Raw genomic sequence first — 16,856 nt, 5'->3', positions numbered from 1 at the left:
AATTGGGTATTTTCTCCAATTTTTTAGTCACCTGAGGCCCACCCATGGCCTATGTGAGTGTTAGGTGGGGATTCTGCGAAGCCAAGAAGAGAACTCAATAGACGAAGACCCGCTAGTACATAACATCAGTTCATTTACGAAATTCTTTAATAATTTTAAGAAAGAGCCGGAAAGGAGAAAGACACCTGCACGGTGCAGAGGGGGAATTTTTGGAAGGTTTAGCCCTATAAAATCCCCAGAACGCACAACAAAAGGAGACCCTTTTCATCATTCTTTGTGGTAAGAATTATTTTCTTGTGTATTATTCCAATTTCATTGCTGGGTTGGTTGATTATTCTCTGTTTAGGGTTTTCTGCTTCATTTATCTTAGTTGTAATTATAAGTTGACTGTTCATGCCAATTCTATATGTCATTTTGTATATGAGTTGAGGAAAGATGAAATCCTATCATTTATATTAATTGGAATGTTGGAAATGATTATATATAAAAAAATCAACAAGCCTAGTTGTTAAAAGGAGAATGATCCTTGTCCTTCCTGCGTTTGTAGGGAACCTGTTCGGTTTTAGGGTTCTCGTCAGAATCTAGTTTTTTCGCTCCAGTTGGATTTAAAGTTGTGGGAAGATATCAAATTGGATTTAGTTATGCATGGTAGTGGTATTTCTAAGTTTAACTTTTTTGGTAGAAGAAGTGATGGGTTCCACTGACAAAGATTATTGGCTAGTTGGGATCATCTTTTAAATGCATTGCTACTTATAATGGAATCGTTTTTTCCTTTTAATCAAATATAGCATATTTTCTAATTTCGTAGTTGTTCCATGTACTCATTTTACTTGCTACAATTGCTTTAAATTTGAGTCAAATGTTCATCATTGAAATTCGACCTATGAAATCCAAGTACGATGGATGTGTTTTTTCCTCATTCCTGTGTCAGTACAAGTTACTTTGCTGTGTTTCGTGTGAGTAAATTTTATTGCTACATTGTTGTTAATGGAAATATTATTTGTTCATAATTTTTGGCAACATATATTAATATTTGACTTTATGTAAATTCATACGGTATGATATGGACCATGATGTCAAATACTGCATTGCTGGATTCGCTGCTTTGGTTTGAGGTTTCTTCCCGTTCTGTGGAATAAACTTCAGAAAGTTATACTAATAACTGTGGCGTTACTTTTATTTCTTCCTTTATTGATTTGGGTTAGAGAGAGGGTACAAGTAACCTCTAACCTGTTACTTTTCTAAGAAATGTAAAAGGAGAATGAAAAAGGAACATTTAATTCTGTGCTACTTCAGATTATGAGGAGTGAACTGCTTTCTTCATTTCTCGAGAGCTGAATGACCAGAAACTAAAAGGCATTTTGTTAGGTTCTTGCTTAAATTGACATTTCAAAATCTATCATAAGTAGTCATTCTCTGTGGGTAGTAAATGCTAACTCCTGTTTACTACTTACTAGAAGAAATCAACTTTTGTGAGCTAAAATTTACATACCAGATACAAAGAAAATCATGTGAAACTTTGTCTTTCATTATAATATCATGATCTCCGTCCTTTTTTATTTATTTATCATTGATAGAATTGAGATTATGTGAACATTGATGTCTTTATTAACATGTATCCTTAGAAATCTTGAGACAGCAAAAGCCGGATAAGGAAACTAGTTACTTTTCACGAGTTATTATTTGTGCTCTAGTATTTTGGTTAGTAGGACCTTTTGCTGGATTTGCTAAGAAAAATCGCCTTTTGTTTGTTGTTCCCTTGAGAATTTTAGAGTTTGTTACAACTACTACTTTTCTGCCCTTGGTTTTTAAGGAGGATCAAGTAGATTTTCTTCTTTTCATACTTCAGTCTACTTTAGACTGTAACTCAGGTATGAGATGCAGTACATTTTATTTAAATATAGGCAACCAATAAGTGATTGAAGAGATAATGAATAGAATCGTAAACGATTCTTTTAAAATACTGGCACTGGGCTTGGATCACTATATAGAAGTAAAATGCTTTTATACATTGATTAATTAACAAAAACTTAATTAGGTTTTGGACATTTAGTTGATAAAAAAAAAAAAAAAAAACTGTTCTCTTTAAGTACCTTCAAAATAAATGCTACTATAGCTTTAGCTAACTGGATTACCTCATTCTTTCTACAACAAAAGATTTTACAGCGAGTCAACATTTTATCCATACTACTCATCTCTTTTATGGAATTTTACTGAGTTTCTCTTTTAAGAACCAAGCAACGTAGTTGTTCGAATCCTTATGTGGATGTTGGTTTGGTTGGTCTTCTTTTCTCGACTACAAATGTCTGCATTTATTGCATGATGTTGTAGAATTTGTTCTATGCTGCTAGGTTCGGTTAGTTTATGAGGACACGATTTTATTACTAGGCTTGTCTTTCTGCTGTAACTACCGTTGAGTGTTGACTTTATGAAGTTATCTCTGTGTGACTCAATTGTTGATCGTTGTTTACAGCTTCAGCTGTTCTTTCTATTATGTGGATACTAGACCATATTTAGATTATAGGCTGTTCCTTTGCACATTCATAGAAGTTATATATAGCGGTATTGTGCAACATACCTAGGAGCCTCTCTTAGATTTTGGAGCTTAATTTTTTTCCTGTTATTCATTAAGCCTTCATTTGGATTTTGGATTTTGGCTTTTGAGCTTTTTCTCTTGTGATACATCAAATTTTCCACTAGATAAACATAGCTTGTGTTTTAAAACAAAATTAATTTTTCCATAAGTCTTAAAGCACACACATATATATGGATCATCCACTCTAACTGCTCCTCTTCTGAACAAAACTTCAGGGCAAGGAAGGATAATTGAAAAGGATATTCTCCTGTTGTATGATTCGGGTTGTTTCTCAAGGATCAGCAGTGTGAGATGAATTGCTAGGGAAATCAGAACTGCCATTTCAAGCTGGTAAGGTCCGTGTGCTTTCAAACCAATAATTATCAATATTTGCACATGAATATATATGCTGAAATTCCTTATTGTTTTGTGGGCATTTATGGTCACCATTTATTCAGATGAGTTGTTACAATTGTTATATGTGTGGAATCAAGTTATTTAATACTAAAAAAGTTCCCACTTTTCAGCGTTGATCTTAATCTGGTTAAATAATGTGTAACTATATCAACTTACGTCAAACTTACTTCCCTTTATCATTTTTTTCTTGCATTCATTTTCATCGAATATATGTTGTTGGCTGTGTGTGGTAATTGGTCCTGGGAAGTAAAGTTTTGGTCCATTAAAAACCTACGCGATTCTTATTAGTTATAAAGCTATCTACCATGACTCTTGCTTGCAAAATAAAGAATCCATCACCAATCCCATCTATATCTCGCCCCTTTCATTGGTTATAACCTCCCTTCAACTTAGAACATCAGAAAATTGTGAATAAATTACCACAACGATGTAAAGCAGGCCGTTTTAGCACCTGAAGATGAAATTGTTAATTCTTTTTGGCATGTGAGAAATTTTTGCAACTTTGGGTTATGGGATGTTATGAATGTAATGGTGTACATAGGGGAAAAAAATTATAAGATTATATGTTTCAAACTGTTTTGTTCTATAGGAACACACTTTCCTAGTGCCCAATAGCGTTCACAACCTAAGGAATTATTCTATGGTGACTAATAATGACAGAAAATAATTATGTGAGAAATAATAAAACCCCAAGAAGTGAAAATTGTTTAATGCATTTTGAACCTTTCAGTGTAAACCTACCCAAAAGGCATGCTGCAAAAACAAAAACTGGTTCAAGAAAAATGCGACTTGTGCTTTCTCAGTTTTCGCTTTATGAACGAATTGTGTGGGTTGCTTAAAGGTCTCACTACGTACACCATCTTTATGTAAAACTATTAAATCTAATTATTTAATTAAGGAATATATCTAAGCAAGGAGACTAGGCTAATAACAATCTGATCATAGTTATAATCTGGAAAATAAAAGTAATCCTAATTTATGGCTGAGTACATACATAATATTCTCAACATCCTCTTCAAGCTGGGAGTACTGATTCAAATTTTTTGTCATTTTTGGCTTGCTGATTATGGGTTGAAATAACTGCTTTTATAGTCCTTCAGTAAACATATGCTAATTGTTCTTTTGATGAGATCAATAGTAATACGCTTAGTTCTATCATGCTCAATAGGGTTTTAAGCTACATTTTAGCTGCTTTATTATCACAGACAGTCTTGTAGTCGCAATCTTGTCTACTTAAGTTCCTTCACTAGGGATCTTAGCCAAATTACTTCACAAATAGATTTCGGCATTTATTAAATTCTGCTTTTGCACTTGATCTAGCTAAAACTTGTTTTCCACCTAGTTATTTCCAATAAAGGTACAATAACTAGTGCCTAATGGTCAACCTTCTATAACTAATTAATCATAGAAGCTGTCAATAAGCTTCAACCTTTAGATGCCTATAATCGTGAACAAAAATGCTTTGCCAACAGGTCTCTTCAAGTACCTCAAATTTCTTACTATAACATTCATGTGTTCCTCATTTGGAGCATGCATGAACTAAATAACTACATTTTCAGTGAATTAAATACCAGGTCTAGTATGTAGCTACTAGCAAGTAGAAGTTTTGCCAACAAGCTTCTGGATATCTATCCTAATTCCCTGCTGTAGATTCTGTTTGTTTTTCAATCATGTGACTAATATCTATTAGTGTACCAGCTGGCTTGCATCGTAACTTACCTATGTTCTTTAGAGGGTCTAAGGTATACTTTAATTGGGCTAAAAGATGATTTAATTTGCTGCTTACTTTTGTAATTCTAGCCCAATTTGAATAATATTAAAATGAAGAACAATTATTAGTTGGATATTTCTTCTTCTTCTTCTTCCAGTTTTTGGTTCATGCTCCTTAAATGAAATCATTGTTTTGTAACGGAAAAAGGTTGGGATTCTTTCAATTTTGACATTCATCTTTAATATTCATTTCTTTATTTTATAACCCTACCACCACACTTCTGGGGGAAAAATGGTATTGATTATTAACTAGGTTATGGATGATATGATTGTGTTCTTTTGGGTAATACAAAGAATTAATATACCTTGCTTCTTGTATCGTAATGGAACAAAATTCCCTGATCTCATTGTCAATGTAAAATTTGCATTGATAGCTATTTTTTGCTTTTGTTTACAAGGACATTTATTACCTATAGCTTTGTTTTACTTGTTATGAATAAAGTGTGCCCTCCTTTCACTTAACTGCAATTGCAAGCCCTAAGCTTATGCATTTTAATCACTACATTCTCACTTTTTAATTGTTTGTTGCCGTTGATGATACCTTAATTTAAGAACACGCATACTTGGAAATTGGCTTCAGTGTCCTGCAACTTAATCTATCTTTTATGGTTTATATCATGAAAGCAAAAGCCCGGTTTATATTTGGCTCTTACATGGACAGCAGAGCAAATTAGAGAATTGTTTTATTTCACATTGTATACGTGGTTTAATGCTGCAGCTACTAGGCATATAGATGGCTGTCCAATTTTATGTTATTCATTTCTGCTTTAAATTGATAATACACTTCCTGTGTATTATGCATTGATTAATAAAATATTTAATTACCTTTCCAAAAAAAAAAAAGGTTTATATTTGGCTCTCGTGTTGAACTAAGAGATTATCCTCATATTTTCCCAGGTATACACATAACTGCATCTTTTCTGCATAATAGACACTCGATTTTACTTTTTGCCTTACGCATTGGATATTTTGCAGAATCTTTGGCATATATGCTCTCCATGGTCACAACTGCCTTTATATTTTTTGTCATTATATATTATGAGTTCTTCTATGGTTGGTTTATTGATATGAGAATTTATTTGATGTACCAGGTGATGGAGATACCGTTGCTAAAATCTCTTCTCAACAGCATAACTAGTGTTTTTAAATTGGCATCTTGTGAAAGCATAAAATGTGAACCAGTTCAGGAATATCATCAAACGATTGAAGATATGTTGAAGTTATTAAAGCCAATTCTTGATGCCATTCTTGATGTTGAAATCCCTTCTGACGAATTACTTCAGAAAGAATTCACTGGACTATGCCAGTCCATCGATGATTTGAGAGAGACGTTTGAAAACTGGCAGCTACTGATGAGTAAAGTTTACTTTGTATGTGATATGAGCTATATGATGATATTTGTAATTCACAGTTCTTTCTCATGCAGCCTTATAGTGGAAGTTATAACATTGAAGTTGAAAGGATGGTTATTTCACTTTTTGATGTTTTAATTATTTGAACTTATGCTGACTTGGTTGAAACATCTTACATACTTGCTAAATAATTCCCATCTAGCTGATATTTGCATCATATCCAGGTTTTACAAGTTGAGTCGCTGATGGAAAAGATCCAGACTTCTAGTTTGGAAATTCTTGAATTGCTGAATATTTGTGAGCAATGCTTACCTGCTGAATTAAGTTCTGCATCCCTTGAGGTAAAGGCTATCAATTTATTTTTGTTGTTGCTCATTTTTTTGTCTTAAGAAAAATTTGTTAAGAATTGAATACTCTTTGTTTGATATCTTTTTTTTATCACTACGGATACAGAACTGTGTACTGAAAATTAAGAACATGGGATGTGGCCAAAAATCAGAAATAATCTCAAAAGCTGTTAAGGATCATGTGGAGGGCTTGGGAGCCAGCTCTGAGAGCCTGGCAAAAATTTCTGACAGCCTGGGATTAAAGTCAAACCAGGAACTTCTAATTGAGGCTGTGGCCCTTGAGAAACTGAAAGAAAATGCTGAACAAGCTGAAAAAACTGGCGAAGTTGAATATATTGATCAAATGATTGCTTTAATAATCCATATGCACGATCTGCTTGTTATGTTGAAACAGTCCGAGACCTGTAATCCTGTGGCAATACCCGCTGATTTCTGTTGCCCTCTCTCACTTGAACTCATGACAGATCCTGTAATTGTTGCATCTGGACAAACATATGAGCGGGCTTTTATACGGAACTGGATTGATCTTGGACTCACTGTTTGCCCCAAGACAAGGCAAACTCTAGCACACACCAATCTTATTCCTAATTACACTGTAAAAGCGCTGATTGCAAATTGGTGTGAATTGAACAACGTGAAGCTGCCTGATCCTGTAAAATCTATTAGCTTGAATCAGCCTTCTTCACTTCTTGCGAATGTGGAGTCTGGTGGAGGAGGGAGAGCCAATCATTCTCCGTCTCCAGATCCAACTATGTCTTTGGGTTCTCCAAGAAAGAATTCAATCTCATATAGTGGGACTCAACGAGAGGCATCACATCTGAACCATCCTCGTTCGTTGTCAGAGGATTCTTCACTAAGAGCTATACATGGGAATGGTTTAGACGTTGAGAGAATTTCCTCGAAAAGTTTTGATGACAGGTTGGGCCACTCAGGAGAGAGAAGTTTGAACTCGGAATGTCCACTCTTGGTGTCCTCATCTGGAAATAGTGCTGTTGGTGCTGATGAGCAGTTATCTCCGGGCCATACCCGAACAAATTCTGTCTCCAGCACCCTTTCTAATTATAATGTTTCAGAAACACCTGGTGACGGAAATGAGGTGGCATCAGATGCTGCTGCCTATGTTAATGATGCTTCTGGAGTGCTTACATCAGAACCTCAACTGGCTGCTTACGCGAGTGCCCTACACAGAGAGCCCGACTTCCCATCTCGGCAAGAAACAAGATCTCGTGTCCCAACAGTTTTCCGTCGACCATCGGAGAGATTTGTTCCAAGAGTAGTTTGTTCTTCTGCAGTTGAATTAAGGGCTGATCTTTTGGAAGTTGAAACACAAGTTAAGAAGCTGGTTGAGGACCTGAAAACTGCTTCCCTTGATATACAGAGAAATGCCACAGCTGAACTTCGGTTACTTGCTAAGCATAATATGGATAATCGAATTGTCATTGCAAAATGTGGGGCCATCAGCTTATTAGTCAATCTACTCCTTTCATCTGACTTAAAAATACAAGAAAATGCTGTTACTGCTATTCTCAACTTATCGATTAATGATAACAACAAGAATGCAATTGCAAATGCTGATGCAATTGGACCTCTGATACATGTCCTTGAGACAGGCAGCCCTGAAGCCAAGGAAAACTCAGCTGCTACTCTTTTTAGTCTCTCGGTGATTGAAGAAAACAAAATCAAGATTGGCAGGTCCGGAGCAATCAAACCCCTTGTTGATCTATTGGGAAATGGAACTCCAAGAGGCAAGAAAGATGCCGCCACAGCTTTGTTTAACTTATCAATATTTCACGAGAACAAGGCCCGTATTGTGCAGGCAGGCGCAGTGAAGTACCTCATTGAGTTGATGGACCCCGCTGCTGGAATGGTTGATAAGGCAGTCGCTGTTTTATCTAATCTTTCTACTATTCATGAGGGACGAATAGCAATTGGTCAGGAAGGAGGAATCCCTGTCCTGGTTGAAGTGGCCGAGCTGGGCTCTGGTAGAGGAAAGGAGAATGCAGCTGCTGCACTCCTGCAATTGAGCACTAATAGCGGTAGATTTTGCAATATGGTTCTCCAGGAAGGAGCCGTTCCTCCATTAGTGGCGCTGTCACAATCTGGGACGCCTAGAGCCAGAGAAAAGGTGTAGTTTCAACTTCAACGTTACTTTCGCCTTTCTGTAAATTTAAGATTACATACTTACTGATTACTGACTCTTGCAGGCTCAAGAACTTCTTAGGTACTTTAGGAACCAACGACATGGCAATGCCAGTAGGAGATGATTTTGCTTTCAACCTTTGGCAGTGACATATATTGAGGTATAGATTGTTCAATGTGTAGATCCAGTGTTGCAAATAATGTGAATGGAGATCCTACGTGTTGGTTTCATTTTATAATTTTCCTCGACTTTGTGGAATGAAAATTTGATTTATGAGGGGCATTTGATTCAAATCTCTTCCCTGAATTTGTATTTAGAAACATATTTATACGTGTAAGTTTCTCTTTTAGGCTTTTATAATGAGATTGAGCAAAGACAATTATTTTCTTTCAGCTAAACATAAGTACATCATCGTGTGTAGTACATGTGGGCCCCATAAAATATATAGATAAACAATAGTCAAATATGGCTAAATCAAAGGAAGATTATATTTGCATCACAACATTTGATCATTGTCGTACTTATGTTTTCGATCTCATATTGGTTAGCATGTCTAGACCTTAATGAAGGCTTCTGTCACCAGAATGGTGTAAAAATATTTATTTACCTGTCATATTTTTAATAAACAAAAAAATTACAAAAGTTTTATAAAATATATATATATTTTTTCGTTTCACAGTATGCTTGTAGAATATTTGAATAAAATTGTCATCAAAGACTATATGTTAAATAATGGACGATTGAAGAAAAGAATGCGATGAAATAAAGTTAAAAATATAAATGCTATAATGATTAAAACTTGAAATTTTTTGGTGCATGTAACAAAAAAATTAGTAGTACCAATATAACACAAAAATTAATTTTTTTTGCCATCTTTAGTTTTTCCTCTATAATATTATAATAACTTCGATTGAATTTTTATTTTTAAAATTTATGTACGCATGAAGGAAACACTCTCTACATGCTTATGATCCTGAAATTAGGGTGTGTTTGATTACATTTATTTTTCATGGAAAATATCAGTTTTCCAGTCAAATTCTTACTTAGAGTGTTTGATTGCCATTTTTTTTATGGAAAACATTTTCCAACTTTTGAAAATATGCCTAATTTTCCTTGTTTTTAAGAAAAACATTTTCCTTGAGTAGATGTAGTTTTTATTTTCTACAAAAGATGGAAAATATTTTCTTTTTTAGGTAATATTTTTCATACCAATCAAACATACTCTTATTTCTTTATTTTTCTTTATTTTAAGAGAATGATACATTCGTCATTTTACATGACTTTAAAGGAGGCCATGGACGATTTGTACAATTTTTAATCTGATGGTGAAATAACTAATAAGGCAAAATAGGAAAAGAGTAGGGACGTTATGTGTCAATTGCCAATTAAATTATGATATAAATGTCACGTTTTACAAAGTTCGAGGGTACAAACTGTAATTTTCAGTTGCGTAATTACCCGTAACAATGGCGTCATTCTCGCCTCCGCTATCGTCACTACGAACAAAATCGACATTTGAGACCACCGTTGCCTCTCCCGTGACCGTACAGCCACTCACTCATTCTTTTTTTTTCAAAGATTAGCAATTTCGTGCGCCCAATTTGTCCCCAAATCCCAGGGTTCTCAATTCAGAGCCCTCAGAAAACCCTAAAATCTACTTGTAATTGCAACAGTATCGTATTTTTTGATGACCGTGTTTATATTTTGTATATAAGATGGAAACGTCCGCATCTTCGAACGGCGGAAAGGCTCCAGCTTCCACGGGAGATAGCGGAGGAGCGCCTCCACAGCCGGCGCCTTTACCGGTAGCGAACGCGCCACCGCCTTTCCTGGTGAAGACTTACGACATGGTAGATGACCCAAGCACCGATAAGATCGTGTCGTGGAGCCGGACTAACAACAGCTTTGTGGTGTGGGACTCGGCTGAATTCGCGAGATATTTGCTGCCCAAATATTTCAAACACAACAATTTTTCCAGCTTTGTCCGCCAGCTCAACACTTATGTATGCGCTTTCTTGTTAACTATTTTTGTCTCTTTTTTCAGTTTGCTTTCGCAATTCTAGGTTGATTATTTTTTATTTTCTTTGGAGGACATGTAACAAGCCAAGTAATAGCTCTTGGTGAATCTTCTGTGATTGAGACTTTGATTGGCTGAAGAGATAACAAATTTAGGTTTTTGCATTTTGAAAACTAAAAATACTTCAGGCCGTGGGAGACTGAGCTGGTCCACACACCCATGGTCATAAAATTAATTGCAAGTGGGTGGGGGCACTTGGACCATATAATAGAAAATAGAAAAGAAATTTTAAAACATCTGTGTAACAAGCATTTATTTATTTAGAAAGAAAAGAGAAATATGCATCTGAAAAACATTAATGTAAGAAAACAATAGGTGTTGCCGTTGCTCGAAGTGTGGATTTATTATCCACTTAAAAGATTTCACCAACAAAAATCAAAATTTATAAAAAAAAAAAAAAAAAAAGTTTTGTTTTTTTTTGGAAAAAAAAAAAAAAAAAAAAAAAAAAAAAAAAAAAAAAAAAAAAACTAAAAATACTTCAGGAAGTTGAGGTAGTGTTGATTGAAGATTAAGTAAAGAACAGACGAATTAGGTAGGACAGGTTTTATGTATACTTAAAGAAGCTCATGTTCATGATTGTTTCATGATCTCGGAGGAATTAGTCAGATTAGGGAGGGATGGACCAAAGCTAACATGGCTAGTTGTATTCTAGTTGCTCTTTTAGATTAGCTAATTTTTTTGTAAATTTATAAAATAAAATTAAAAGGGCAACTTTTTTTAAAAAAGTGGATAAGAAAATTACTTATATGTAACTTTTAAAGCCACAAACATGTTTCCTTTGATTCAGAAACTACTTCTGTGTAAACTTACATATATTCTTGACTTAGCCAAACTTGCTCTTAGTTGTGTGCTTCGCATTTTCTTGTGGCCTATGGAAAATCGTGATGGATTTTTATTGTGGAATTTTGTCAAACTTTGGCTTTCTTCAAGTTCAATACTAGCCATGGATACATGATCTGTGCCTACACTGTACAAATTCGCACAGGATCTTAACTAAAAACTGAATTTAATACAAAATTGTGAAATATACTGTTATTCATGTTTCCATTGCTCCATTTCAGAAGGAATCAGTGTGAGGTCTTTGGGTTGTAAACTAGTGTTTCTGCATCAGCTTGATTAATAGAGAAGAGGGCACAGCACTGAGGAACAATTAGCATATGTTCAGTCACCACTCACTAATTAGCTGATGGTAAATCTGTGGAGGATGCAAATTCTAATCTTGTTTTACTGCGATATTATCTGCTAACTGAAGACCGGTTGAAATTTCTTGTGTAATGGGAACCGAGTGAAAGAATCTAATACTTGTTTTTCTTTTTTTTCTTTTTTTGCCTTGTTGAATATCTCCTAGATGCTTTGAAATGAAAGCTATAGCCAACTAATCAAACTTTTAAATGTATTTTTGTGGTATCATTAAAATAGGTTTTTTGGGATATAAAGGTGGTACCATGAAATGTGGGCTATGTTTAACTGCTTACTCTTTTTGCATTGCCAAATGAATGCTCTCTTGTATGTGAAATGTTTCGTTGATATTACTTTTCTATATCTTTCCATTTATTTATTGCGTTATAAAATGTGACATGATGGTTAACTTTTGACCATTCCATTTTTCTGCCTTTATGGGGTCATTGACAAACAGGGATTTAGAAAGGTTGATCCAGACCGCTGGGAGTTTGCAAATGAGGGATTCCTGAGAGGGAAAAAACATCTTCTTAAAAGTATTAGTCGTCGAAAACCTGCACATGGACACCATCAGCAGCAGCAGCAACAATCACATGGACAGAGTTCTTCGGTTGGGGCATGTGTAGAGGTTGGGAAATTTGGACTTGAAGAGGAAGTTGAGAGGCTCAAAAGGGACAAGAATGCGTTAATGCAGGAACTTGTCCGGTTAAGGCAGCAGCAGCAAACTACTGATGGTCAGTTGCAAGCAATGATTCAACGTCTTCAGGGCATGGAACAGCGCCAGCAACAGATGATGTCATTCCTGGCAAAGGCCATGAATAGCCCTGGGTTTCTGGCACAATTTATGCAGCAGCAAAATGAGAGCAACCGACGCATATCAGAAGGCAACAAAAAACAAAGACTTACGCAGCAGGATGGCATTTCAAGTGACAGTTCTGTTGGTCCCTCAGATGGTCAGATTGTGAAGTATCAACCTTTGATGAATGAAGCATCAAAAGCAATGCTAAGGCAGATCTTAAAATTGAATTCTCCTCCTAGGCTTGAAAACTTGAACAATAATCCTGATAGTTTCCTGATTGGCGATGCTTCATCAACATCTAATGCGTTAGACCCTGACAGTTCTTTGAACCATGTTTCAGGAGTGACTCTTCAAGAGGTACCTCCTACTTCTGGGCAATCATTCATCTCATCGGGTTCCACAGTTACTGGGCTCAGTTCTTCAGGAGCAATTTCTAAAATTCCTTCATCAACTCCCCTTGGTGCAACTTCTGTACTTGCGGCTAATCAACTTTTGGACGTAAATCAGCTGATTGGAACTCAAGAAGTGCCTCCAGCGACACTTCCAACAACAGATGCTTTAATGCACGAGCTCTCTCAAATTGTGCCAGAAACCAACGTTGACGTCGTGGGATCTGCAACGGAGAGTGGTGCTTTCATGGATCCAAATCCAAGTTCATTAGCAGGGCAGGACAAAATTTCTCTGGAATTGGGTGGAATTTTTTCTGGAATTTTTTCTGATCCTGAGACGGAATGGGATAACTCCTTGATGGATGAGATACAAGAACTTCCTGGGGTGAGTGATCCCTTCTGGGAAATGTTTCTTGAGAGCCCACATTTTGTGGAGACTGAGGCGATGGACTCCACACTAACAGATGACACTTCCAAAGAAAATGAAATAAAGCCGTTGGAAAACCTGTGGGGAAAATCTGTACACATGGAACAGCTTACGGAGCAGATGGGCCTTCTATCATCGGATGTGAAGAAAGTTTGATATGGTTTACTAAACGTACATGCCTCTTTATTTGAGGTAATTCGGAACACGATCTGATAGTCCTCTTGACCATTATGGGCCTCTTAACTTGGCGCTTGAAAGATGAGTTATATAAATATCTTTTCCATACTGACAGCATACGGAAGATACTGGGGCGGGGTGGTGGTTGGGGGGCTCCTTCGGGTTTGGCTAGAAAGAGACTGTAAGATTATTTCTCTGATGGGAGGAGTTATTACATTACGGCTGATTAAACCTGACTATCATCATCTTATCTTCCTTAGCCTTCTAATGCCACGACTTGTCACCCACCACTTTGATTACCAGCCGGCCTAACCTTTGTCAAAGGCCACCAAATCACCAGTAGAATGAGATTTCATTTCTTGATTTTCTATTGAAAACACGCGATTTTTTGTGTTCTCATGGAGGGAGGTGGATGGTAGTAGTTGTGAGTGGTGGTGTCTGGCTTCCTGGCTAGTGTTTCTAGGGAGGACGAAGATGTTAATAATTGAATGTGTGTAAATTTTTGTTTTATATTGTTATGAGGATATATCTTGTATGCTGTATAGTATTACGAGATACTAAACAATGTAATGTTTTAAGTTTAGCTTACATATATATATATATATATATATATATATTTTTTTCCAATAATATGTAATTGAATATATATTTTTTTAATGAGATTTATAGTAAGGTAAATAATGAGACAGTCCATTTTCATATCAAATAAATTCAAACGCGTTGTTCCGGTTCTGGACATATCAAATTCAAAGGCACTGGTTCTGGTTCATTTCATACATGTTTCCACAAGTTTTATACGTATCAATTAGTATTAAACATACCCTGTAATTAAATAAATAATGAGCACGTTTAGCACTTTTGGGGTTAAAATCTCGATGTTATGTGACATTAAATGAGATATACAATTAAATAAATCACATAAATTTACATTTAATCGAATTTATCATATAATGCTCATGCAAATTGGTATTGTAGTACTAGTAATTTTAGATAACATTAGTCTTGATAATTATTTCGACATTAATGTCACAATTCGGTTCGATTTGGTTATAATACGAAACGTTGACGGGTCGATATGTATAAATTGCTCTATGGAAATTGAAAACGTCTCATATGAAGCTTTTGGCATCATCTTCCTTTGTACATAAGGATTAAGAAGTCAAAATTTTGATCGGAAAAACTACTATATTTCCTTAGTTCGAAACTTGGTTTAATTATTTTGTTAAATTTGGTCAAGTTTCAACATAGCATGAATAGTAACAAATTATCTTCTCTTTTTCTCTTCTATGCATCCCCATATCTTTTTCCATAAAATAAAAAGAAAATTTTATAAATCCAACCTACACAATGTCTTTTCATTTTGAAATATGCTACTTGTACATAACGTAGTATTTATAACAATGTTCACACTTAAGGATGGCAATTTGAACCATCAAAATCGAAAACCGCGGTTAACCGAACCGATGGTGCAATGGGGCGGATATTGTTTGATTTTAATGAACCGGTTGGTGGTGGTACGGGTATGGTATTTACGCTGTCGAATCGAAACCGAACCGATTACCCGCTAAAAAAAAAAGAGGGAAAAAACACACAATTGAATTGATTATTGGACTTTACACTACTTTTCTATTCAAACCAAAACAAAGTCCTCCCATTATATCTACCTGACTCAGCCGGCCAACCTATAATAATAGCATTAGTATGACTGTATATAAATGCAAACCCTACTCTCTACAAACCACAAACTCACGCACGACTCCACTGCCTCCACATTCCAAGTCGTCGTTGCCTCTGAAAATTTGTTACATTTATTAGTCATTCTATTACTACTGATCATGTAAAAATAGAGTTCCATGTTTTTCTAGACGTGCCAATACTATCAAGAATGGATGGTTTTGATTTATTGATATGGTGGAAAACAAATTCAAAAAAAATATCTGACTTTACAAAAGGTTGCAAGAGATTTACTAGTCATTCCAGTATCTACTGTGGCATCTGAGTCAGCATTTAGTATAAGTGGTAGATCTGTGAGTTCATATAGAAATAGGCTTTACCCGAAAACTTTAGAAACTTTTATATCAATTTAACGGATAAACCTATAAAATATAAATTATTTTCGTGGTTATTAACCAAATCGAACCGTGCTGAACCGAGATACGAATCGAACCAATTTACGTGGTTATGGTGCGGTTATGGTATGGTAAAAAAATTGGTGGTACGGTTATGATTTTGGCCGAACCGACCCATAACCGAACCGTTGCCAACCCTATTCACACTCTTCACATGAAGGGATATTTTTAATTCGAACTGGGTTTCTTTTTATGTGGGAGATAGATATCGTTATAGATACTCTGATATATGTGTAGCATAATTCTTGCATTTTACATACAATTTTTTGAGCTGAAAGTGTTTTTGTTACCATCCATTCATTAAAAATTAACTAGTAAAATATATTTTTGAAAAAATGACATAAAAAATGTAGATAATTTATTCAAAAATCGAAATATTGTGTATTTTACAAAATTTTCTTCAATCAATTATATTAACCGTGTAGAAAGCGTGCCTATGCCGTGGGCTGACCCCTAAATCCTCGAATTTTTTCCACCTTGTATTTCGTCTTTACCATTTTCTCATCTCTTTCCATCCAAAAAAAGAAGAGTTAAAGGGGAATTCCATTCTTACAGTATACGGTAAAGATTTATAAAAGAAAAAAACAGCAGTAGACACAGCAGTCAATCCCACTGTTAGAGTTGCGCAAACGTATTCTCTTTCTTTTCAGCCTTGAATGAAATGCTCTTTAAAAAGAATCTATTTTTATATTGTATAACACATTCCTTATTTCAAGGTATATTCATAAACTTTACTCTCAGATCTCTCTTTTTACCCCTTTTTGCTTGCATAAACTTGATTCTTGTATATAAAAATGATTAGAGCTTGTGGGTTTTTTTATGAAGGAGAGAGCATAAGCGGGGGCTATACTGCCTTGAAGAAAAGTTTGAAATTTTAATGTAGAACATTGAGGACTTGGTTATATTCAGACAGTTGTGTGGGCCAATGAAGCGTTCGTATTACAGTTGTAATATATGCATACCATGTATTCTGCAGAATAACACGTATATTGTATCTGTCTTACTATAATATTCATTGTTTTTCAAATTTTCTCCCACGTCTTGGGGGGGGGGGGGGGGGGGGGGGGGGGGTGTTTTT

At 35.4% G+C, this 16,856-nt stretch overlaps 3 protein-coding genes across 8 annotated transcripts in view; all 3 read left to right on the top strand.

Moving 5' to 3' along the window:
- Positions 1-8,993, top strand: LOC111408125 (U-box domain-containing protein 4-like). 4 transcript variants are annotated; one of them, XM_023037928.1, is made up of 6 exons: positions 1-279; positions 2,812-2,926; positions 5,854-6,132; positions 6,339-6,455; positions 6,562-8,586; positions 8,666-8,993. In XM_023037928.1, exons 3-6 carry the CDS (start codon positions 5,857-5,859, stop codon positions 8,723-8,725), a joined length of 2,478 nt encoding a protein of 825 aa, XP_022893696.1. In that variant the 5' UTR covers positions 1-279; positions 2,812-2,926; positions 5,854-5,856; the 3' UTR covers positions 8,726-8,993. The 4 variants fall into 4 exon arrangements, with proteins under 4 accessions (XP_022893696.1, XP_022893695.1, XP_022893698.1 ...); XM_023037927.1 differs by having other exon boundaries at positions 2,812-2,931; XM_023037930.1 differs by having other exon boundaries at positions 4-279; positions 6,568-8,586.
- A 1,083-nt stretch (positions 8,994-10,076) lies between these two features.
- On the top strand, positions 10,077-14,227 carry LOC111408124 (heat shock factor protein HSF8-like). Its single transcript, XM_023037926.1, has 2 exons — positions 10,077-10,604; positions 12,315-14,227. The coding sequence occupies exons 1-2, from the start codon at positions 10,317-10,319 to the stop codon at positions 13,626-13,628; spliced, it is 1,602 nt and encodes a 533-aa protein (XP_022893694.1). The 5' UTR covers positions 10,077-10,316; the 3' UTR covers positions 13,629-14,227.
- A 2,022-nt stretch (positions 14,228-16,249) lies between these two features.
- The window catches only part of LOC111408123 (cellulose synthase-like protein D2), a 5,661-nt gene continuing 5,054 nt past the window's right edge, over positions 16,250-16,856 (top strand). The window contains exons 1-2 of one of the 3 annotated variants that reach the window (XM_023037924.1): positions 16,250-16,494; positions 16,604-16,762. The gene's annotated coding sequence lies outside the window, so the exon portion shown is untranslated. Of the gene's footprint in view, positions 16,763-16,856 lie in introns of all 3 variants that reach the window. The other 2 variants (XM_023037925.1, XM_023037922.1) reach the window with 2 other exon arrangements.

The sequence above is a fragment of the Olea europaea genome, chromosome 13 (assembly GCF_002742605.1).
Source record: "Olea europaea var. sylvestris chromosome 13, O_europaea_v1, whole genome shotgun sequence".
Taxonomy (NCBI): domain Eukaryota; kingdom Viridiplantae; phylum Streptophyta; class Magnoliopsida; order Lamiales; family Oleaceae; genus Olea; species Olea europaea.
The sequence above is the reverse complement of the archived record's forward strand: the minus strand, read 5'-3'. Positions and strand labels throughout refer to the sequence as shown.